The following is a 25142-nucleotide window of genomic DNA, read 5'->3' on the forward strand; positions in this document are numbered from 1 at the left end:
CTTTTCAAAAGGCTGATATTATACTTTTTTCAAGGCATGCTGTATTTTATTGCACTTTTTGTTGCCCAAATACGCACATTATGCACCTTTGACGTGGGTTATTCCAATCCTCTAAACAAAAATGACATCAAGTATTGGATTTCTTAATTGCATTTATTTAATTCTACCAAATCAATATAACATTTTAATTCATTAATATAGTAACAAAATTGACTTAAGGTTGCATCATACAACCGAATATTCACGTCATTCTCTGCAGAATTTACTGCATCCTACTTAGTCATTTTGATGGTATGCTAATATAGATAAATACCTCACGTGTTGCATTCATTGTGGAGGCTTTCCCTTTTTGCAGCTTCTAAACCAGGGGTGGGCAAACTTTTTGATTCGCGGGCCACATTGAATTCTAACATTTGACAAAGGGGCCAGAACAGGAGTAGAGGGATGACATGCTTTGGTAACCTCACCTCATTGGAGAAAAAATACACATCTGGGATATAGAGAAAACACATGCTGTAATTTCCAATGAAAATGAAGGAAAGCATTACAACAAAATCTCTGACTTTGAAATGAGTCTTTAAACACAGAAAATTAAATGAATAACTATTTTATTTTAAAGCACTGAAAATTCTGTTATCCTTCAGGATAACACCATCACTCTCCTCTTGACTGTCTTTTTTTTTTTTTTTTTTTTTTTTTTTTTCAAAAACGGTAGGAGATGCACATGTACTTGTCCTGCTCCTTCTCTTCAATTTGTTTCCCCGGTGCCAAAATGAAACAGTTACAGCAATTCAGTCTGTGGAGCGCGTTATATTTGATCTGCACGAACTACGAACGAATTTTGACAACCTGCGCATCACGGAGACACACACATTTTAATGGGAGCAGTGTTGTTGGTCTCCTTTTTTAGTCAGCACATCAAAGTCTGGAGTGAGTTTTGTTGTGGCGATTCTCAGAATGGATCTGAGGTGTAGGTCTGTTAACTTGGATCTGTGGCTGGCTTTGTTGATGTTCATGACGCTGAAGGTTTGTTCACACACGTAGGTTGATTCGAACAAAGCCAACATCATCTGCGCTTTCCGCCGGAGATTTGGAAACGCGGCTTCATTGAGTGAAGCATAGAAGTCATTTAGTTTCATAGAGTTGAACTACTCTTTTAAGACAAGGTCGGACTGAAGGTCGATCAGTTCGATCTGAAGCTCCTCTGGAGCTGTTTGGGGGTCTTGTGACAGAGGACAGGCCACCAAATGAAGTGACTTGTCAATTTTGTCGAAATGCAAAAACCGACGGCAGAATTCTGCGTGCAGTGCATCCAGTGACTCACTGTATTTCTTCACCTTTGCTCTGGCATCTTTCAGTGTGGCAAGTGTAGGAAAATGAGTGAATGACTTGTTCAAAATCTGCCTGGAGATTACAGCTAGCTTGGATTTGAAGGCTCTCACGTTTGTGTACATGCCGTGCACAAACTGCTCCTTCCCCTGCAGTTTCACGTTGAGCTCATTTAAGTGTAAAAAAACGTCCGTAGCAAACGCAAAGTCACACATCCAGCTCTTGTTGCTCAGCTCAGGAAACTCATCAGTCTTCCCCTGTCGCTCCAAAAACACGCCAATCTCCTCTTTGAGCTCCCACACTCGTTGAAAAAATGTGCCCAAACTCAACCAGCGGACACGGGAGTGATAAAGCAGGTCCTGGTGATCCGCATCAGTTTCCTCCAGAAATCCAATAAACTGACGGTGCTGAAGTCCCCGTGCGCGTATGAAGTTAACAAGTTTCACCACAGGATTCACAACATGATTCAGCTGTAACACCGATTTACATAGAGATTCCTGGTAGATGATGCAGTGGAGGAAAATGACATCCTGGTCAGGGTTTTCATTTTTCACTTTATCCTGGATTCTCCTCAGCATGCCAACGTTTTTTTCCCGTTAAATTCGGAGATCCATCTGTGGTGACATTGACAAGTTTACTCCAGGGAAGCTTCATATTTTTGATCGCAGCAGACAACTGGTCAAACAAGTCCTCTCCCCGTGTTTGTCCTTTCAGAGACTCCATTGTCAAAAACTCCTCCGTTATTTCAAAAGCGTTGTTGATTCCTCGGATAAAAATGAGGAGCTGAGCAGTGTCTTTGACATCGTTGCTTTCATCCAGTGCCAATGAATAGAAAGTGAATGACTTCGCCTTTTTGTTTAAGCTGCTGATAATATCTTCATCAGTTACTTCCACACGGCGAGTCACTGTCCGCCGGGATAAAGAGATTTTTTCAAATTTGTCTTTGGTCTCCGGGCACACAATACCTGCTGTCTCTACCATACATTCTTTCAAAAACTTGCCCTCAGACAGTGGTTTGCTGGCCTTTGCTATTTTAAATGAAAGCATAAAACTGGCCTTGGTACTTGACTCTTGAATGGCAGTTTGACGGAAAATAAAACTTTGCTGAGCCTTTAAATTAGCTGCCAACTTCTCAGCAGCAGATTTCCGTTCTTTTGTTGACAGCTTGCTAGCATAGTTAGCATGCTTTGTGGCAAAGTGACGGCTAATATTATACTCTTTAAAAACCGCCACAGTTTCTTGGCATATCAGGCAAACAGCAGATGATCGGTGTTCAGTGAAAAAATATTTAGTTGTCCACTCCTTATTGAACACTCGACATTCTCTGTCCACTTTCCTTTTCTTAGGTCCGCTCATCTTCACAGAGGGGTGGTGGGTCAAAGGGTAAAGGGCATGTAAAGGGCGTCTCGCGTCTGTAATATCCCGAACGTATTTGGGCACTGATTAAACGAAAGCTTGGAAATAAAACAATTTTATCACTTGATGAGTTGAAAAAACAAATCATTTCCATAAGGACATCTATTGATACTGAGTTTGTACAAAAAATAGATTTCAGTATGCATAATAGAATTAAATCAGTTTTATATTTGAAAGGAAAACACACAAAATACTGAATAAAATGTTAGCCTAATTTATTGTTTATTTTTATTGATTTAAAACTTAAATACTTTTTTTGACAAATCCTGACATCTATTTTATCAAATAATTGCATTTAATCTTAATTTTAAATGATTTCGATTTTTTTCAAGCCTTTTATTTGACGACATTTTTATTTTGGCTTAGTGTATGTCTCCACAATTTGTATCACTGACTTTATTATGCGTGTTTAAAGTCCTGTTTTATTCAATCTCATCATTAGAAAAGACTCTGTGACAACAGGCTTTTGTCCTTTATCAGGGACCGTATTCAAGATGGCGGCGCAGAATACCGGCGCCGCGGATACGCTACTCATTCATTCATTCATCTCCTAAATATATATCTCTTCACCCGCTTCGTATCAACTGGCATCGCGGGGTCTGCTGGTGCTTCTCCTCAGCTCACACAGGGTGAAAGGCAGTGATCGCACCCTGGACAGTCTACATCACAGTGTTTACGTGTGTACTCTATGTCTGTGGAGATTCTCATTCATCCAGGTCATAGTAACCGATGGTCACTCAGGGCAACTGACCATCGGGTGTGTACGCTATGTGTATACAAAAGGCTCATTCAGCAGTGAAACGTTGCAGTTTGTTGTTTCTACTAATAGACCGGATTAAATGCTACACACTGGTGCGCTACAGATACAGGCTTTGATTGGAACATAAATATTGACTTTATTATTCCCCCAACACTGACGACAGGTTTGTTTCTGCCGCCTCCGTAACGTCAACTATCGATAGTCCGCTGAATGTAAACAAGCTCTTCTTCTTCGTCTCCTACTGGTGCAAACGTGGAGAAGTAGTCTTACGCTTCACCTCAACAAGCTAATATATATATATATATATATATATATATATATATATATTTATATATAGAGTGCGCCACTCAGTGGTGAAACATCAGAATTGCAGAGAAAATAAAACTGTAACAAGGTTAATTAATTTAATTATTTCAAATTCGGCGGCCCGGGTTAAGATGTTTAACGGGCCGCATGTGGCCCCCGGGCCGTAGTATGCCCATCCCTGTTCTAAACCAATTAGTTTTTTTCTTGTTTTTTGGGGTCAAACATGGCTCTTTTAAATTTATGGGCAGCTGACCCCTTGTTTAGCTGTCAAGGGAATATGAACAATTCAAACTCAAGCTGTTCTCCTTGAGCTTTTTTTCTGTTTTCTCTATTGCTTAATAATGTAGTGAAGTTGACTTCTCTGTAAACTTTGTATTTAGATGAACAGATGGGAAAATAATAAAATATAAATCTTTCAAACCATATATACTGTAAAACATATAGTTTATGTCAAGGTTAAAAGAGATTGAGATTGTATAAGTGTAAGTATTAAACGTTTGGTCAGAATTCCATTTTGCAATGTCAGAAAATGACCAAACAATGTCAAAACATGTGAAGTAAACACCTGTGCTGTGTATTAAGTCAATCACATTCATATATATATATATATATATATATATATATATATATATATATATATATATATATATATATATATATATATATGTATGTGTGTGTGTGTGTGTAATCTGATTGATACTGCTGGAATGTGAGGTTGGGAAGGGAGGGCTATGTCTGCATTTGTGCATCATAGGTTGCTGTGAGAACTCCACCACAAGGGGTCCACTCATCCCAAACCAGAGCTGGTAAACGTCTCACTTGCAAGGGCAGTCTATATTTTGGCCAGCATGAAGCAAGAGGGCATGTCCTAACAGGAGGAACTGGACCAGGGCCGCCCTGACTGAGTCTCAGTTTAACGGGCAGCGAGAGAGCCTTGCCAAGTCAGCAGCCAAGCTTGATTAAGCCAGCGGCCAAACCAGTGGGACAAAGCCAGCGACCTCAGAGAAGCCTGTGGTCCTCGTCCCAACCGACTCTCCAGCCTACCAGGATTCCACATCGCTTTACAGCTGAGGACATAAAGACTGGGCCGTCATCTTCATCAAAACAGTACTCTTCAGACCTTCTCGTGGTTGCTAGTTATTGGTATTGGTGTGACGTAAAAGGACAGGACTCTATCAAAATACAGTAATATAATGATTAAGCCAATGTTGTTGTCTATCCAAAAGTGCTCAACTTCTAGTTGTCTTTACAGTATTTTATTTTCTTATTAATTTTTTGTGTTATATTCAGCTTTTTCAGTATAATTGATTAGTATAAGAAAAGTCCACGAATCCAAGAGTGTGTGTGTCTTGATTAAGTTATATTGAACTATCAAAAAACGGTAAAAAGAAATTACCCAAGGTCTGTGTAGCCACCCTTCAGAATAACTCAAAAAATAATATTAAAATAAGACGTAATGATCCAAAGACGTATGTGCTGCTCCAAAAAGACGAGACGAGTTTTGAAAAGAATAAATTTGACTCTTTAATTCAATTGGTCAATAGATTGTTAGTTAGAGTAATTTATTTACCACCCATATTCGGTATATTTGAATGAAGAAACGAACATTAAGGTTTTTGATAGCCCTTCCATTGGAGGCGCGTACTTCAAGGATCGGATCAAGGAGGAAAAACACGCTCTGCCCATGGCAGGAGGCTCATTTATTGGAAAACACAAAAATAAAACAACACATCTGATTGGTTTAAACAAGGTTATATGAACACAGGACACAGATCTCATTGGTGTCTCTGTAATTATAGGTAAGCTCTCGAGCGAGCTTCCCGGCACTAAAAATGAAGGCCATCTTGATTAATAGTAAGAAAGCCCCAAGAGATAGATAAGATAAAATTGTTGCAAGAAAACAAACAGCACCTGGATATAAACTTTGGCTTTGTTAGGCCACTTTTGAGGACAACATCATAAAATGCACATTCAAACTATAATCAAACTATAACTTATTCTTTTGACCTTGAAGGTCCGTGCTTCTGAACACAACTCAAATTCGTAAAACCACACACCAATGAAAAAATGAAATCGTATAAAGATGTAAGAGTACAAAAGTATACGATTATATAAAAATATAAGAGTATAAAAGGCACATTCAAATCATATCTACCGTACAAAAGATTACGCTAACATGAACGAGTAAAAATAAAAAAATCTGGTCGTTTACACGTCATTTAGCACCCGGGTCTCCACAAAAAGTGGTGAGCGGTTAAAGGATAAAGAAAATAATTATGAATAGGATTTCTTACCTTTGTGGTGGTCTGCAGAAGCCATGATCTATTCCCTTGAAAGAAGGACACACCTTCTTCATATTTTGCTATTATTTCTTTCTTAAATGCAATAGTTGTACGCACTACTCTTTTTTCACCGGTAGCAACTTTGCTGCTTGCACCGACCTTCTTCGGAGGCATAATTAGGGGCTAAAACACTCCGTTCACCGATATTAAAAGCGAACAGAAGTGCGCGCCCAAGTGATAACAGTTCTTCACGAGGGGTGGGGGCAATCTACACGATCTACACCCGTACGCCGCTCAGCATCGCACCCTAGCGTACCGGCGTTCGAACTCCGATTTTTTGAACGAAAAGCGAAGCAAGAATTTCTCTAAATTTTTGGTCGAGAACCGATTTGTTCGAACTGAGAGGCGTTCGAAAAAACGAAATTCCACTGTACTCTATATAACACGCTACATTGGGTATTAACACGTCACATTGGGTATTTGTGTATTGTATTCTTTTTGCTTTATTATTGTTTTGTTCTTCAGCGCAGGGATGCTGCTGGGAGTGTGAATTTCCCTGTGGGGATGAATAAAGTATCTGTCCATCTATCTATCCATCTATCTATTATGTTTCAAGGGAGGCGTAAACAACTTTAGAATTTGTAGTCTAATGTTTCTAGACGTAACATGTTTTTAGCTATTCCCAATGGAGATAAAATGGAAAGGATAACCTTTGATCCCACTGAGCAGTGTTTGAGCTGCTTGGGTAAACCAGTTCCATATACTGAATCATGAGCTATAAAATTGGCGGTGGTAAATCCCTGTTTGGTATGGTTATGTGTTGTATGTTTCTCACAGGTTAGGTTTGTAGGGTGGTTGGCTGTTAAGACATATGTATGGTTGGTTATCGTGACGTGGGTGCATATGCATGAACCATTCACAGGTATCGACGAATATGCTTTCCACCAACACATCCAGCACACCTAACACAGTATAGTTGTTTTTTAGCTTCTTCTCATCTAACAGCAGTGTTTCATCACATTGTTGAATATCTAATATTTGCAGATTAACTCCAGTGCCTTTGAAATGATCAAAACCAGGGAAACTATGCTTCGTCTATGTTGTTTGTGCATGGAATCAAATTATGTGGTGAAATTGTTGTAGTGAGTGAGCCAATGTGTACTTCGTGAATGTGTTTGGGCAGTGGTTGGTGATCTGCTGATATTTCTTCACCTGAGCAGTGGTAGGGAAGGCCCAGCAGCGAATCCATTTCCTGAGAGTGCTCAGGAAAAATCATCTGGAACAGCAGCTTCTACAGAGCCACAGTGGAAAGCATTCTGGCATACTGCATTACGGTGTGGAATGCTGGGTGCATTGCAGCAGCAGACAGGAAAACACTTCAGAGGGTCATCAACAAAGCCGAGAGATTTGTTGGTTGCTCTCTGCCCAGTTTGGAGGACATTGCCTGCTCTCGCTACCTCAGCAGAGCAGAAAACATCATCAAGGACTCTTCTCAACCCGGCCACAACCTCTTCGCTACACGTCACACAAAACAAAAAAAAAAAGACTCAGAGATAGTTTATTCCCCAGAGCCATCACCACCCTAAATACACACTGCACAAAACACTGAAACTCTCCACAAATGCTCTTTAGGGCCCGGTCACACAGCCTTTTGCGTCTGTATCGCGGGTAAAATTTTGCGATTTTTTTCTGCCCGTGGTTGCCCGCGGTAGAAAATGCGCAAAATTGGCCAACCCGCTGTTCATCCGTGGTATGCCTGCAAAACAGACGCCGGCGACTGTTCCGCTTCCTCATCGCGTCAGTTCCATGTCCTTTCCGCGTGTGGACCACGGGTATAAAAGCTGCTGAGCCGGGCTGTAGAAATCATAACCGCTCAAGACACAGTCCCGTGAAGATAAAGATTTCAAGCTATGGCACCGTTAAAGAAGCCAATATGTTATTATTGTAATAGTTTTTCATTTTTATTTTATTATCTTGTTATGAAATGAAAAGAAATGTCAAAAAATAAAAATGGATTAAGACGAGGTCACTACGGTGACGGGGATCCATGTTCACCCCTTGACGTCTCGAGCACAACTGACGTGTGCTCGGCAAATCACGCTGAATATACGCGGAGAAAGGCGTTTGACCGTCACACGCGTTACACACGCTAATTCACGTGATAACACCGCGATACAGGCGCAGAACAAACGTGCTATGACCGTGCTCCACCCGCGATTACCCGCTAAAATTCCGCGTCCTACCGGCGTGTAACCACGCCCTGGCCGCGGCCGTAGCACGTCGTTCCGCGTCTGTACCGCGTCATATCCGCGTGTGTACCACTTGTGCCGCCCGCGCTTACCCGTGCTCTAAAGTTTTGAGCAGCGCAAAACTTTTTCGCGCGGCCAACCGCGTGTGAATTTCTTGCCGCGTGTAAAGCACGGCTGTATCTCGTCTGTATCGCGATCTCAAAGCGTCCAACACCGTCTGCTTCACGGGCAGAAATTTCTGGTCGTGATTCAGCCGCGATACAGACGCAAACGGCTGTGTGACCGGGCCCTTAAGGAGAAATACCAATGCAAACACACTATCTCATACAGATGTAAAATTGTATTCATAACTATGCTTACTTTGCACAATGTTGCCTATTTGCACTACTGCATATTGCAACTACTACGATCCCCTGTAAGTAAAAACCCAATGTAAATGTCCAAATTATTTTTATCTTTTTTAATCTTTTATCTTTACAGTTAAATGTGTAATTTGAGTGCCAATTTCGTTGTCACAGTATGTTCTACCCATTTTGTAACAATGATAATAATGGTCTACTCTATTCTTTTCTAGTAGATTTGTGTTCGCTTGCACTCTTAACCTAGACCATGCAACACACAACTCCTGGTTTTTTATCTTGCGAAGATTAAAACATGACATGTAACAATACGTTTTTTTCTTCATGAGTCAAATGGGGGCTTGCACAAATGCCCACGTCTCTTGGCCCCAGACTTTATCATCCTACTCCTCCTTCTCAGCAGACTTGACAACCACCTGATCACAAGATTCTAAGGCAAATAAATACAGTTTCCTTTTCAAAATTGTCAATTTATTTTGTTTGTAAATATCCAATTGGGCTGTTTCAGTCACTCAATCGCTTATCCATCATCGTTATAAGAATTAACCCATTAATTAAATCATCAAATCTATCTATCTATTCATCTATCTACCTTGGTCATATCCCTCAAGAGGGGTGACCGACAGCAAGACACACACATACAATAACAAAGAAAATAAAAGGGAAATAAATAGCAAAAAAAAAAAAAACACACAAAATTTTTGGGGCCATGGCCAACCCAATAGCCTAAACACCCAAACAAGTTAGGCACCTCGGCACCCAAGGTGGTCATGCTTTCGTCCCTCCAGATGAAATGGGACACCAGAAAGCGGCCATGTCACTCGGGTCAGGGTGACACAACACACTCTTTTGTTCAACAGCAGGGCCCGACAGCTTTCACGGGTTTACCCCTGCCGCATCATACGGGTGCCCATCCCTTCCTTAGGAACGCGTCTACAATCCCACTATCCTTTCACAACACCTCTCCACTCCTTTCTATCTCCAACAAGAGCTCTAGCTTCCATTATATTTAGACCTCTTTCCTGCAGTGCACTCATAACACCATCCATCCACGTCAATCGCGGCCTTCCTCTTGGTCTCCTCCCATTGACTTCTGCTCTGTAGATCCTCTTCAACATTCGCTCCTCATCCATCCTCTCCATGTGTCCAAACCAACCGAGTACTCTCTTATCAACACGCTTGCTCAGTTCCACGACTACTCCAGTTCTGTCTCTCACAATTACATTTTCAAATGGCAAAATACAATTTTTATTTCACTGATGTTATGATTCACTATCATTTTGTATTTGTAAACATTGCATTATCAATTTAGGTCAGTCTTAACATTATCCTGTAAACATTTTCTTCTTTGCTTACTTATCCTGATACTTTCCATCTTATATTCTTTTTTATATCTTAATTTCAGGTTTACTCTGAAGTATTGTGTCTAATCTTGTTGCATGCAATGTTTTCATTAAAAATTTCAATGAAGACATTTACTTATATGTTAATCATATCAGTACGGACGCGGCTCTATCTACGAACAAGAAAGATTGTTCGTAAGTTGAATTTGTTCATTAGTTGCTTCAGTGCTAAATGTTGAATGGAATGTGTGTTAAAGGCTTACATAAGTATGTTTACGACTTGCATAAGTAATCTGTCCCCCTCGGATGGGTCTGGCCTTGATGCGGCGAGGGGGCTTGCGTGTTCCAGTGACCCTGGAGAGCGATACCGTCGGGAGCTTGCTCCTGGTAGGGTCACCCATGGCGGGCCGGTCTCCGGGGTAGGTTCCAGACAAACAAAGACCCCAGCGTGTCGGTACGCTGTGAGGTGGCCCCCCCACCAACCGACTATCCTGCGGAGGGCTAACAACTCACCCAGGAGAAAACCCCCTTTGTTACGAAACTGACCAGAGAAAGAAGCCGGACTGACCAACACGGTAACGGACCCCAGCCTGCCCCCGACCAACGAGTACGGATCGACCTTCGTCGTAAGACCCGTGTCGCCACCTGGAATGTCCAGACACTCCTTCGCCCCGGAGCTGCCACCCTGCTGTCCCGAGAGCTCTGTCGCTATAACATCACCCTGGCAGGGCTCTGTGAAGTACGATGGCAAGGCAATGGTGAAACAACAGCTGGCAACCATTGCTACATCTGGAGTGGCCCCGAGAGTCGGACCGGCCTTTACGGTGTGGCTCTCGCCATTCCAAAAGCCCTCCGGAGGTCCCTCATCAGCTGGACACCAATAAGCGACCGACTACTGTCTGCTCGCTTCCTCCACCGTCACGGCAAGATGACAGTGATCGTCGCCTACGCCCCCACTGATGTCGCTGATGAGGATGCGAAGGACGCGTTCTTTGACCAACTCCACCAGGCTGTCGACCAAGCCCCACCACACGATGTCACCATCATCCTCACTGATGCCAACGCCACTCTATCCAGCAATGATCGGCCCCCCGGCTCACCTGTCGGCACCACCTTCGTTGACAGCACAACAAACGACAATGGCAACCGCCTCCTCCTCCTCTGCCACCAAAACAACCTTTGTGTTGCTGACACCTGGTTTCCCCGGAAATGCATCCATCACTGGACGTGGTACAGCCCAGATGGCAGAACCAGGAAGGCATTGGACCACATCCTGATATCACGACGCTGGAAGTCGTTTGTAACCAACTGCCGGGTGTTCAGAGGAGCACAGCTTGGCAACACAGACCATCGTCTGCTGGTGGCCCAGCTCAAGCTAAAGCTCCGAGCCAACCAGCACAAGACTCTGCCTCGCCCCGACTCCTCCCGACTCAGCGACCCCAACATCGCCAGAGACTTCAGTTGCTCCATCCGCCGCACTCTCGATGCCCTGGCTCCTGACAAGCTGACAGACTGGGCGGCCTTCAAGGAAAGTGTCCTCCAGTCTGCTCACAATGTCCTCGGACGCCCGCGATCCTCCCCGAGAAAGCCCTGGATATCAGAGAGGACACTAAACATCATAGACCAGCGGCGTGAGGCCCGGCTCCGAGGCGACCTCACGGAGTATCGGAGACTGAACCGCCTGCGCAATGTGGCCATTGCTGAAGATAGGGAGAGGTTTTGGCAGGCAGAAGCCCAACAGCTTGAGTCCGCGGCCAACAACAACAACATGAGCCGCGTATTCAGTCTACTACGCCAAGCCCGTAGCGGCCCACACATAAAGACAGCCCTGGTAAAAGACTCAGACGGCAACCTCATCATGACAGAAGCCAACTGTCTCGCGCGCTGGAAGGAGCACTTTAGCCTCCTCTTGCAGCACAGCACCATCCCGGCTGATCCCAACCTCCTAGTGGCTGCAAACACAGCACCTCCTAGCGACGCCTGCTGCACAGACCCTGTAACACCCGAGGAAGTGAGAGCTGCTCTGAAGAAGCTGAACACAAAGAAAGCCCCCGGCATCTGTGCCATTACCGGCGAGATGCTCAAGGCCGGCGGTGATGGCATGGTGGAGTGGCTAACCTGCCTATTCAACCAGGTGTGGGAATCGGAGCAGCTGCCCACCGACTGGACCAGAGGAGTCATCATGCCCTTCTGGAAATGCAAGGGTGACAGGCTTGTCTGTGGAAATCACAGAGGTATAACCTTACTCTCCATCCCGGGCAAGGTCTTTACCGGGATCTTGCTCAGCCGTGCCCTTCCAGCAATCAGAAGCTGCCGCCGTCCCCAGCAGGCTGGCTTTATGCCCAACCGCTCCACAACGGACCACATCTCTGCCGTCCGTTTGCTGATAGAGAAGACCCGTGAATTCCGTAAAGATCGCCATCTATATATCGGATTCATTGATCTGAAGGCCGCCTTTGACACCGTCTGCCACTCTTCACTGTGGAACATCCTCCAAGCTCTCGGAGCACCACCCAAGATCATAGCCCTGTTCAAGCTACTCTACAGCAACGCAGAGAGCTGTGTCCGTATCAACGGCATTGATTCCGACTGGTTTACTATCTCCAGCGGCGTTCGTCAAGGCTGCGTGGCTGCTCTCGACCTTTTTAATTGCATCATCGACCATCTGATGTTCAGGGTTAGTGAGCGCATCCCCGGAGTGTCTTTCGGCAACTACCACCTGACTGACCTGGAGTATGCTGACGACACCATCATGCTCAGCACTTCCTACAGCCAGCTGAAAGACGCTCTGGGCATTTACAGCGAAGAGGCAGCGCGGCTTGGCCTCCAAGTGAGTTGGACGAAAACCAAGTTCATGTATGTTGGTGATGGACCAGATCCACCTCCCATCCAAATTGGTAGCGACATCGTAGAGCCTGTCAAGAGCTTTGTGTATCTGGGGTCCATGGTGACACACAATGGGGACCTAAAACCAGAGATTCTCCGCAGAAGAGCCCTGGCAGCATCTGCTCTGCAGTCTCTCTGGAAAACACTCTGGCGGCACCAGACCATCGCACGCAAGACGAAGCTCCGCATTTACAACCTCGCCGTACTCTCTATCCTGCTTTATGGCTCAGAAACATGGCCCCTGAACAACACCCTGGCCACAAGAATCGACGGTTTTGATAGCAGGGCTCTCAGAACCATCGAGAACATCAGGTGGCCCCAACGAGTCTCCAATAAAGAGCTTAGAGCCCGCACGTGCCAGCCCCGAGCATCTTCCTTGGTCGCACAACGCCGCACCCACTGGTTTGGCCATGTCCTTCGTCTACCACCAGACCATCCGACACGAGCCATTCTCCAGTTTGACCCAAAGGCCGCAGGCTGGAGACGACCACGAGGGAAACCCCGCACTCGATGGCTCGACGTCGTTGCGGGCGACCTCCAACAACACGGAGTTGCTGTAGAGGATGCAGAACAGCTGGCACAAGACCGCCAGCATTGGAAAAACCTGGTTCATCTGGTCGGCTCAACGCACAGGGACGGGACCCCCCGACCTTCGCTGGAGCAATAATCAAATCAATCAATCAATAAGTAATCTGTATTCTTTTGTACTAAAAAAATAAGCATTTCATGAAATAATATGCTCTATAAAGATAATTTAAGTTAAGTTTAACTTACTTTTGAAAGATGGGCTTCAAGAGTTAGGCGAATTCCTCCTCCGTCATCGTAAGTGGCCGGAAAAAAAAACGATTCAACCATTTTCTCAATTGCATCAAGCTTTCTTATTCCACTTTCATTTCGAATGAAACGGCTCGCCTCATTTTTACACTTTACACCAACCATATTGAATGGATGCAAAGGATATCAAACAATAAACATGTCAAAGTTCTTAGAGCACGTGAATACGATTGTCTCTGCAAAAATATCCCTTTTAGTTTTTGCAAAAAACATAATCACTTTACTTGGTAGAAGCCTGGTGCTTATAAACATTTCTCCTTTTTATTTTGTCTCCTGAAATAATAGAAATGATTCCAACAAGTCAATATTGACTTAATACCAACTTCCTCTATGTAGTTCTAAATCATAAAATGTGGACAATTTGGAATAGTGTTTTGTTTTTGTTTTTTGTTTTTTTGTAATTTACCTATAATAAAATCAGAATTAACTTTTTTTTCTTTTTGATTCACTATGGAATAAAGAATAATTGTTATGAATCAATTACCTTATCGACTCACATTTCATTATTGATACTCTTGTCTTCTTTTTGAAAAATAAAGCACATTTCATTCAGTGATTGAAACAGAACAGCTACGTCATTAATAATTTTCAATCTCTTTTTCTGTGTTAACATGCTGTTATTTTGAATTTATATATCCAAAATAAGTTAATTAGTCCTTCCGTGCCTAAAAATCCCTTCAGAACATTTTCAGCTCTTCTGATTTTTTTAAGACACAAAGCTCACAAGAAAGAAAGGCAAAGACAAACATCATCACACAACATGTTACATACAGGGCCCACTTGACTTGAAAGAAACATCTCCTGGATGCATCTGGGACGCATCATCAGTGATGTATGTATCCTGGGTTCATTGAGTGTTTCGGTTCTCGTAACATCAGACACTCTCGCCCAGGTGACCCAGCCGAGGTTGATCAGGACTCAACTTGCGTCCAAGTAGGAGTCCACGGATCTGCCCTTTTGGGCCAAAGCCACCTGGTGGCATTTTCTGCATCTTCAGTAGCGGATTTAATGGCTTTCTTATTGGCTGCCCCTGTCACACCCAACCGTCCTAGGACTTTGCAGTAGGATCGTCCAGCAAAACCCCTGCAGCCGACCTCTATTGGCTCAAAGAAAACTTTCTATCCCCTGCCCCTGCACTCCTCCACCAGTTCCTGGTACTTTGCGCCTTTCCTTTCATTGGCTTCCTCAATGCGCTCTTCCCACGGGACTGTGAGTTCCAGCATGATCAGGTGTTTTGAAGTCTCAGATTTGATTATCATGTGATTATCGGAGCGATGTTGCTGATATGTGCTGGGGGAACCTTAGTTATTTCCCAAGGTCAACATGCAACTGCCAATCAGAAGCAATGTGGAGGAGTCCTGATGTTGTCTGTGCACAAACCCTGGGTTTCTCTCCTGCCTTGATGAAATTAACTGCCTTGCATGTGGTGTTTGCCCCTGTTGACTGCTAGGGCAATGCACTCAGCAACTGCTTTCAGAACCTGGTCATGGCACCAGCGATAGCGACCATCAGCCAGGAGCTTTGGGCAGCTGCTGAGGAGGTGTTCCAAGGAGGGTGTCTCGCTCTTTCCACATGCGTGAAGGTTGGCTGGCTTGGTAGGACATCGTAAACTGCTTGGACAAGGAATCGGACACGGTGGAAGTCTGGAAGGCCGCCCGCTTTCTTGCCCTTTCCCTTCCTCGTCTCCTATGCCCCTCTGCTCTGCGTAGAGTTGTCAGCTTTTTCCGCAGGATGTTACGCAGTTCTACCAGGGGTTGCTTCTCCTCCTCAGCAGCTCTCTTGAACTGTTTCTTGAGGGTTCGGAGCTCCTGGCGCAGTTGATGTATCTTTGTGGCTCTGCGGTTCATGGTGTAGGGGGTGGTCTTGGTTTTTCCCTCTTCAGTCCAGCCGAATCTCTCTGAGCCATAGCTGGCGATTATGGTGGTCATCGCTTGGAGTCTGCTGTCAACGTCTCCTTTGGCAGTGGCTTGGATGATTTTGGACATGTCCTTATCAAACTGCCGCCATTCGCTCTCTTTGTTCGCTGGAGGCCATTTTATCCGCATCTGTGGAACTACTCTGCTGGGGTTGGGAGTCTTTGGCACATGGAGGGACCTGGGATCTGTGGGTTGCCTCCGGTCCGGGCTCATCCTGCGTCTTACCAGGTCCAGGACCTGTGCGTTGTACCTCGCTCTCCCTCTCCAAACATTTCCTTCTGGCCTGATGGATTTTTAGGCGGCGATTGTTTTTGTATATTTTGTCGCAGATATATGTCATAATTGTTGTCTGTTCATTTGCAGGGGTCGTTAACCTTTGGTCCGTCCGATTTTTGATCTCATCCTCCCCCCCTCTCGGGATCTCCTGGGGGTACAAACACATTGAACGAGAATTATCAATTTTCGATTTAGAAAGCACACTTTTTTGTTCTTGTTTTTGTTCCCTTCAAAGTATTTCATTTAATATTGTAACTCATAAGAGCAATATCCATGGCGTTAAAAATATCGACATTCCTTTCAATCTTGCTTCTTTATTTTTTTGATTTCATTATTTTCAAACTAATTTGAAAGTATTGTTTTTTTTTAACTTATTAACTCAATTCTATTTCTTGCACTTTTGTGTGCATTGTTCTTTTGTTTTAGACCTCACACCTTGTAGAATGGATTACTGACTACCTGACAGGCAGACCCCAGTATGTGAAACAGGGGGGCTGTACATCGGACACTGTGGTTAGCAGCACAGGATCTCCGCAGGGGACCGTGCTTTCTCCGTTCCTATTCACTCTATATACATCGGACTTTAAGTACAACTCTGAGTCCTGCCATGTGCAAAAGTTTGCCGACGACACTGCGATCGTGGGATGTATCAGAAATGGGCAGGAGGAGGAGTACAGGAAATTGATTCAGGACTTTTTCCGATGGAGCGACGCAAACCACCTGCACCTGAACACCACCAAGACCAGGGAGATGGTGGTGGACTTGAGGAGAACCAGAACTCACCCGGTTCCTGTAACCATCAAAGGAGAATGTGTAGAATTTGTCCTGACCTACAAATACCTGGGTGTGCAGCTGGACAACAAACTGGACTGGACTGCCAACACAGAAGCTCTATGTAGGAAAGGGCAAAGCCGACTTTACTTCCTCAGAAGGCTGGCCTCCTTTAAAATATAGATAGATAGATAGATAGATATAGATAGATAGATAGATAGATAGATAGATAGATAGATAGATAGATAGATAGATAGATAGATAGATAGATAGATAGATAGATAGATAGATAGATAGATAGATAGATAGATAGATAGATAGATAGATAGATAGATAGATAGATAGATAGATAGATAGATAGATAGATAGATAGATAGATAGATAGATAGATAGATAGATAGATAGATAGATAGATAGATAGATAGATAGATAGATAGATAGATAGATAGATAGATAGATAGATAGATAGATAGATAGATAGATAGATAGATAGATAGATAGATAGATAGATAGATAGATAGATAGATAGATAGATAGATAGATAGATAGATAGATAGATAGATAGATAGATAGATAGATAGATAGATAGATAGATAGATAGATAGATAGATAGATAGATAGATAGATAGATACTTTATTCATCCCCGAAGGGGAATTCACATTTCCAGCAGCATCCCTGAGCTGAGAACAGTACAATAATAAAGCCAAAAGAATGCAATATACAAATACCCAGTGTGACGTGCAAATGCCCACTGTAGCGTGTTATATAGAGTAACTAAATAGTGCTACACAGAATACATATTGCAGTAAGATTCGGTAATATCCAATGTAGGTGGTGTGGTTTAATGTGGGCCTTTACTCTGCCGGGTGGAGTTAAAGAGCCTCATGGCATGAGGAAGAAAAGATCTCTTCAGTCTGTCCGTAGTACAAGACAGTGACAGCAGTCTGTCGCTGAAACTGCTCTTCTGTCTGGAGATAATGCTGTGTAGTGGATGCGATGGATTGTCCATGATTGACCTCAGCTTTTTCAGTGCTCGTCTCTCAGCTACTGTTGTTAGGCTGTCCAGCTCTTTGCCCACAACAGAGCTCACTTTCCTAGTCAGTTTATTGAGACGAGAGGCATCCTTCTTCTTGACGCTGCCTCCCCAACACGCTGCCGCATAGAAGAGGGCGCTTGCCACTACTGTCTCGTAGAATATTTTCAGGAGCTTTTTGCAGATGTTGAAGGAGGCCAGCCTTCTGAGGAAGTAAAGTCGGCTTTGCCCTTTCCTACATAGAGCTTCTGTGTTGGCAGACCAGTCCAGTTTGTTGTCCAGCTGCACACCCAGGTATTTGTAAGTCTGGACAAATTCTACACATTCTCCCTTGATGGTTACAGGAACCGGGTGAGTCCTGGAAAATATTCAATGAGACAGTAGTGGCAAGCGCCCTCTTCTATGCGACAGCGTGTTGGGGAGGCAGCGTCAAGAAGAAGGATGCCTCTTGTCTCAATAAACTGGCTAGGAAAGCGAGCTCTGTTGTGGGCAAAGAGCTGGACAGCCTAACAACAGTAGCTGAGAGACGGGCACTGGAAAAGCTGGGGTCAATCATGGACAATCCATCGCATCCACTACACAGCATTATCTCCAGACAGAAGAGCAGTTTCAGCGACAGACTGCTGTCACTGTCTTGTACTACGGACAGACTGAATAGATCTTTTCTTCCTTATGCCATGAGGCTTTTAAACTATACCTGGCAGAGTAAAAGCCCACAGTAAACCACACCACCTACATTGCATATTACCGAATCTTATTGCAATATGTATTCTGTGTAGCACTATTTAGGTATTCTATATTACATGCTACAGTGGGCATTTGCACGTCACACTGGGTATTTGTATATTGTATTATTTTTGTTATATTAGTGTGTTGTTCTCAGCGAAGGGATGCTGCTGGAAATGTGAACTTCGCTTCGGGGATGAATAAAGTATCTATCTATCTATCTATCTATCTATCTATCTATCTATCTATCTATCTATCTATCTATCCATCTATCTATCTATCTATCTATCTATCTATCTATCTATCTATCTATCTATCTATCTATCTAAACATACAAACACCTTTAGGTATTATCATACCCATTTAATATCGTTATACTTTTCTTTTTAATATGTGAATTAACCTGGCCATTTAATTTATCTTTGTATAATTCAGTTTATTTAAATATATTGATTAATCTGTAGTAATCTGTTTTTTTTTCTGTAGGTATATTAGTGTGGGTCCAGGGTAGGGGGCAGACAGGCAGAACTAGCTGCTCTATGCACTTGGTGATGATGGGGGTGAGTGCTACTGGAAGGTAGACATTGAGGCATGTCGGGGTGGAGTGTTTTGGTACTAGCATGATGGTGGTGGATTTAAAGCAGGCTGGGACAACAGCCTAGGCCAGGGACAGGTTGAGTAGGTCTGTGAAGACCCCTGCGAGCTCTCCAGCATATTCTGAGAACATGCCTGGGGATACCACCAGGGCCTGCAGCTTTGTGTCTGTTGATATTGCCCAACCCTGTTTCAATTTCAGTAGTGAAGAGTATTAGTGATTGGCGGTCAGCAGCCAGCTTAGCATTTCTTGCAGACATGTTGTAGTCCTCAAAACGAGCATAAAAGTTGTTGAACTCATTCAGGAAAGTTGTGTCAGAGAGATGGGGGAGTGGTTGGTGCGCTTGTAATCAGTGATGACTCGAAAGCCTTGTAACATTTGTCAGGGGTAGAAGTTTGAGTAGTGATCCTTCACCAGCAGCTTGTAGCAGCGCTTGGCCTGCTTGATGCCCTGTTTCAGGTCAGCTCTGGCAGTTTAGGAATCCTGTTTATCTCCAGATCCAAAAGTGATATTGCAGGCCTTCAGCAGCAGACGGACCTCCTTGTTCACCCAGGGCCGCCGGTTGGAGTATGCAGTGATACGTTTTTCAGTGGGGCCGTCGTCTTTAGTAGTGGAGATTTAGTCCATGACCAAGCAAGCATAGCACTCGATGTCAACCTGGGATTTAATGGTTGCCTAAGTAGCAAACACATTCCAGTATGTCTGCCTGAACTGGTCCTGCAGCAAAGTCTGTTCCCAAAGGCCACACTTTTATGGTTCTCACCATGGGTTTCACTTGTTGGATTAGTGGTGAAAAGGGTGGTCTCATTGACCTATGTGGAGGAGGGGTGTTGCTCTGTAAGCTCTAGGTTTGTTTGAATAAACGTGGTACAGTGTAATGTTTTTCCATAAATATGTTCGTGAAACCTAGGGAGAACCGTCTTCAGCTTTGAGTGATTGAAATCATCCTCAACAACAAACGCAGCCTTGGGGTGTTTCGGTTGTTGTTTGTTAATGACTGCATAAAGTTCTTTCATTGCAAGCCTAGCATTAGCATCCGGTGGTGTGTATACAGCAGTAACAATGACTCATGAGAGTTCTTTTGGGAGGTATTAAGGTCTACATTTTACCATTATAAACTCCACATTAGGTGAGCAGTGACTTTCAGTGATGACAGAGTTAGTGCACCAAGCATTGTTTACCTGTTGAGACTGCTTTACCCAGTTGTGGAGAAAATCGTTTAAAATTAAAATGTTTTAGGTTCAGAATCTAATTCGATTTGCGTACCTCTGAGAACAAAGGAGTCCCCACATGGCCTCACAGGAAGATGATGAAAGTATGGTCCTGTTTTGCAGTTGCTGTGAACCTTACGGAGGCTGTACTCATCCAGACATCAGGGACACCAAGAACCACAGATTCTTGTAGCTGAGATTCTGGTGTAAGCGGACTTCAACGCCAGAGACCCTGGTCAGCCATCTTGATCCAGGCACGAGCACCCCTCAAATATTCTTGCAAACGAGTATTTTCAAGAAACTTAGCAATGTTCAACATTAATTTACTACACAATTTTAAAAGCTAGAAGCATTTTTGGGATTTGTATTTTGTTGTTAATGTTTTCTTTTCAGTCACGTTGCAACAAACATCACGTCACAGAATGAACAAATCACCCAAAAAAAAAGGGATGGCAGGTTGAAGCCAAAGACGTATAAGAGACTCGTCCATCATATCTTATTTACATAATTTTACAATCATTTGTTAATCCGATAAAATATTGTATGACATTATTGAATAACAAGATATAAAGTATTTTTCTTTTTCTGAGATGTTTATGTTCACCTACTTCTCCTTACTCTCTAAAAACAATATAATGTGTAAAACCTGAGACAAATACACATTTTCCCGTAATGTTAAAGTTCAAAGTGGGATTGGACATGCACCAAGAGTGAGCCTGACTAAAACCAAAAAGAAGGGTTGAAGATTTATTTTGATGTGTCATATGCCGATAGAGCTACAGAGCAAAATTTTCGGTAGGCCTTAAAGGAGTCAATACCGCAAAAATTGGTCGGCACCGACATTTTCCTTTTTAATTATATTGATTGCTCCAAAGCGGAGTACATTCAATCTTTCAATCTTAGGGACTGCTGATCTTTTGCTTTTTGTTTTACTGATTTGTTTCCATATAATTTAGTTTTTTTCTGAGAATCTGTTAAAATATACTTGTTAATATTTATTTTTGCATATTGTCATTTGTTTACAGCTCTGAAGAGTTAATATTTTTGAATTTTATTTCAATGTTATTGATTTTCAGGGATTTTGTGTTGTCTTTCAACTTTAGATCTGTTCAGCTAAAACTGTTTTGTATTTTCCAAAATGTGCATTTCAGGTGAATTGGCCGGTCCAAATTGTCCCTGGGTGTGAATGAGCGAGTGAGTTGTCTGTCCCCGTGTGCCCTGCGATTGGCTGGCAACCAGTTCAGGGTGTCCCCTGCCCACTGCCCGATGATTGCTGGGATGGGCTCCAGCACCCCCGCGACCCTACTGAGGATAAGTAGTGTAGCTGATGAGATGAGATGTAGTTCTGTGAACGTTTTAATTTATATTTCATGTGTTTTTCAAGAATCGCCGTGGAAAATACATAAAGAATCCGAGGAGTCGTTTGGGAGCCAAAAGAGTCAGCTCTTCTCGGTAAGCTGAGCACTTAACCCAAAATTCAAGAAATGTCCTGGCCTTGGAAACACAACATTAAAATCCAAGCATTTTCAAGGATTCCAAGCACCCTTACAATCCCTCATGAGTACAATTTTATCTCTGAGCCATATAAACTCTTGTAGCACTAGCTGCACGAGCAAACTTCAAAGCCAAGGAACCAAATCGTACACAGCTTCAGAATTATGCAAGTTGTCAAATTGCGGGGGTTCAACTCCGACGGGGAGGCAAGATAGTGCCTTGCCTTCTTATGAAAAAGACCTGATCAACTGCAAAGTCGTGTCATAGCCCACGGCAACAAGCTGCAGATGGAACAAAGAGCATTGTCAGTAGGCCCCAAACAATGATAGCTTTGCATGTCGGCTACAAGGCCGACATCAAGGCCGAGTGTGTGGCGGCGGGTGTAGCACTTTGAAGGCGGTGGCGCCTGCGCCACCGCGGGGGCCTGCCGTGGCCCCTATCTAGCTCACCGTTTGAAGACAGTGGCAGGTAACTAAGCAAATTGCTCCTGGAGACACTTTCATTGAGTAGGCGCAGCTTCTGCTTTGGAATTAACTTCTTGAAGCCCTGGTGTGGGTTATATCGCGACCCCCTAGTGGTTTTAAAATACTACATTCATTCAAATAAATCACTATGGATTTATCCTCGTATTAATCCAGTAAGATTTGACTGAAATCACAATTCAAGACATACCCAAAGTAAATTGAATGCTATTCTTGAACCATTTGAAAAGTATGGACGGTTTGCGTCTCTTTTGAAAGGTAACATTCTGAAGTTTTATCCACAATTGAAATAATCACTGCAAGTGGTAATAACTTTGAGTAATTTAGTTCGTAAAATACAGAAATAGAAGGGTTTTTTTTCCGCCTGATTTTTACTTGCAATCACATGCCTGCAGATAAGTGTGGCATTGGCATCTTAGCTGCTCCAGCCTCGTCCTTATGTGTCACACGGCTTCCAGAGCTGTTCGTTCGTTCAAACTGGTGTTGCAGAGTCTCGTGATTCAGCTTTTTTTTAAAGCTTTTTTTTTTGCTGTTTTTTTCTCCAGCCACTCTTTTTAGCCTTTGTTACTTTATTATTGTTAGATACTCCTACTTCCTCCTTCAGTGTCACTAACCTGCTCAGGCAAGCAAAACTCATTGAGGTAAGCGTGATTTAGGAATTCTACCATTTTTTTATTATCAGTTTCCTTATATAGTTACTCATGTTAGCCACTTGGCTGCAGGGCGGCAGTGGCTCAGGAGGTAGAGCGCTCGTCTTGGGATCAGTTCGAATCCCGGCATGTCCGTGTTACATGTCGAAGTGTCCTTGGGTAAGACACTGATCCCCTAAAACCCCCAATAAGCAGGTTAGCGCTGCAAGGCCGCTATTGGGAAATGTAGAGCACATTGTAAAGCGCTTTGGGAAGTCATTGACTTGAAAAGCGCTATATAAATACAGATCACTTTATTTCAGGCCATGGCTCACAGCTATTGTTGTTTTAGCTGGTTAGCGTGCAGCCCTACGGTGCAGAGGTTCAGGGTTCAAGTCCAGCTACCGGAACCTCCCCGTGTGGAGTTTTCCCCATGCCTTCGTGGGTTTCCTTCGGGCACTTTGTTTCCTCCCCCACATTCCAAAAACATGCTTGTCAGGTTAACTGGCCAATCCAAATTGGAATTTTCTTCACATTGGTGTGTTATTTTGAGCCGAAGACAACATGAAAGTTAAAGGGCGTTAGAGAGATAAACAAAGCCGCTTACATTAAATTGACCCATCAAATGACGTCACAACAAATCTGATTTAAATAGGTCGTGTAGCCACGCCCACTTCGGGTGTAATAGCCAATATGAAAGCAGAAAAGTTCTACAAGTCCCGCCCATTTCTGACTGTTTCAACCAATCAGATCTAAGTAGGTCACATTGTCCCACCCCTTTCTGGTTGTCTTAACCAATCAGATCGAAAAAGGTCACGCCCCTTTCGGTCATACCAAAATAAGGTATACCCGCTTCCGTTCCCTTCCTAGGTTCCGCCCCCAAGTCCCGCCCCTCTCATGACGTATAATTTGTAGTCCAACTGCCCAACTGGATTTAGCCAGCGAACGACGTGTTACATCCACACTCTAACCAAGACCCCACTGGTAAGAAACTAAATTAAATCATTTTTCTGCTGTTTTCTTGGGGATTTATGCTGTTACTGTTTTTGTTATTTGTTCCAATGTTATTGAAAAAAAACTTTTTTTCTGGCTGCTTGTCACACTGTCTGCCATTGCGAACATGTCTTCCTTTTTGGAGTGATGCATATTGGGTAACGTAGTATAGCTTACGGTTTTTGTAATGATTAAAATGGTGACCGTTTGTTGTTGTGGCCAATCATGGTATTTCTTTTATTAAATACAGGTGGTTAATTCATGTCCTAAATGAATGCATAGCTCATGTATACATTTGATACCAATATGGAGGTATTTATTTTTGTAGTTATTAGAAGCCATTTATGGATATATCTAAATCATAAATATAGCAGTACATTGGGTTCTCCTTACATGTATATAACCTAACTAATGTGGACATGGGTCTATAAATATTCTATTCTATAAAACCTGTGAATTCCCCTACAGGGATGAATAAAGTATCTCTCTTTCTCTCTCTCTCTCTTAAAACTTTGTTTCATTCATAGACAGCCAGATTCTGTGTATGAACTACATTTTAATCTTGATACTAATAAATCCAAAAAACTATCAATAAAATAGACGGCAGCTACAATTCTCATTAGCGTTGCCTTTAGAAATCCATCCATCCATTATCTGCACCGCTTATCCTCAGTAGGGTCGCGGGGGTGGTGGAGCCCATCTCAGCTGTCTTGCCAAGCCAGTCCCAGGGCACACAGAGACAGACAACCATTCACTCGTCCATTCACACCTAGGGACAATTTGGACCGGCCGATTAACCTGAAGTGCATGTTTTTGGAATGTGGGAGGAAACCGGAGTGCCCGGAGGAAACCCAGGCAAGCGCGGGGAAAACATGCAAACTCCACACAGGAGGTTTGATCTCATGACCTCAGAACTGTGTCGCACACGTGCTAACCACTGCTCCACCGTGCTGCCTCCTTTATAATCCATCCATCCATCCATTATCTGCACCGCTTATCCTCAGTAGGGTCGCGGGGGTGCTGGAGCCCATCCCAGCTATCTCCGGGCAGTGGGCAGGGGACACCCTGAACTGGTAGCCAGCCAGTCGCAGGGCACACAGGGACAGACAATTTGCTCTATTTATAATCATGTTTATAAAAAAATAAAAAGCAGTTAGCATTATAGTATTTTCATTAACTGTATATTTAAAATTGTACTATTTTAAACCTATGTTTTAATCATAGATATCATAGACAAGTCCATTTTTATAA

The 25142-nt window shown here is 43.3% G+C and overlaps 1 protein-coding gene across 1 annotated transcript; it reads right to left on the minus strand.

Moving 5' to 3' along the window:
- Window positions 1-1148: 1148 nt before the first annotated feature.
- Window positions 1149-1913, minus strand: LOC148370527 (general transcription factor II-I repeat domain-containing protein 2-like; the record flags this gene model as incomplete). The annotated part of the gene is made up of 1 exon (XM_088329849.1): window positions 1149-1913. A coding segment is annotated over one exon (765 nt), but the record flags the coding sequence as incomplete, so codon positions are not given.
- Between the last annotated feature and the right edge of the window lie 23229 nt (window positions 1914-25142).

Source organism: Urocampus carinirostris, chromosome 3 (genome assembly GCF_059441175.1).
Source record: "Urocampus carinirostris isolate Australia breed hairy pipefish chromosome 3, RoL_Ucar_1.0, whole genome shotgun sequence".
NCBI classification, from domain to species: domain Eukaryota; kingdom Metazoa; phylum Chordata; class Actinopteri; order Syngnathiformes; family Syngnathidae; genus Urocampus; species Urocampus carinirostris.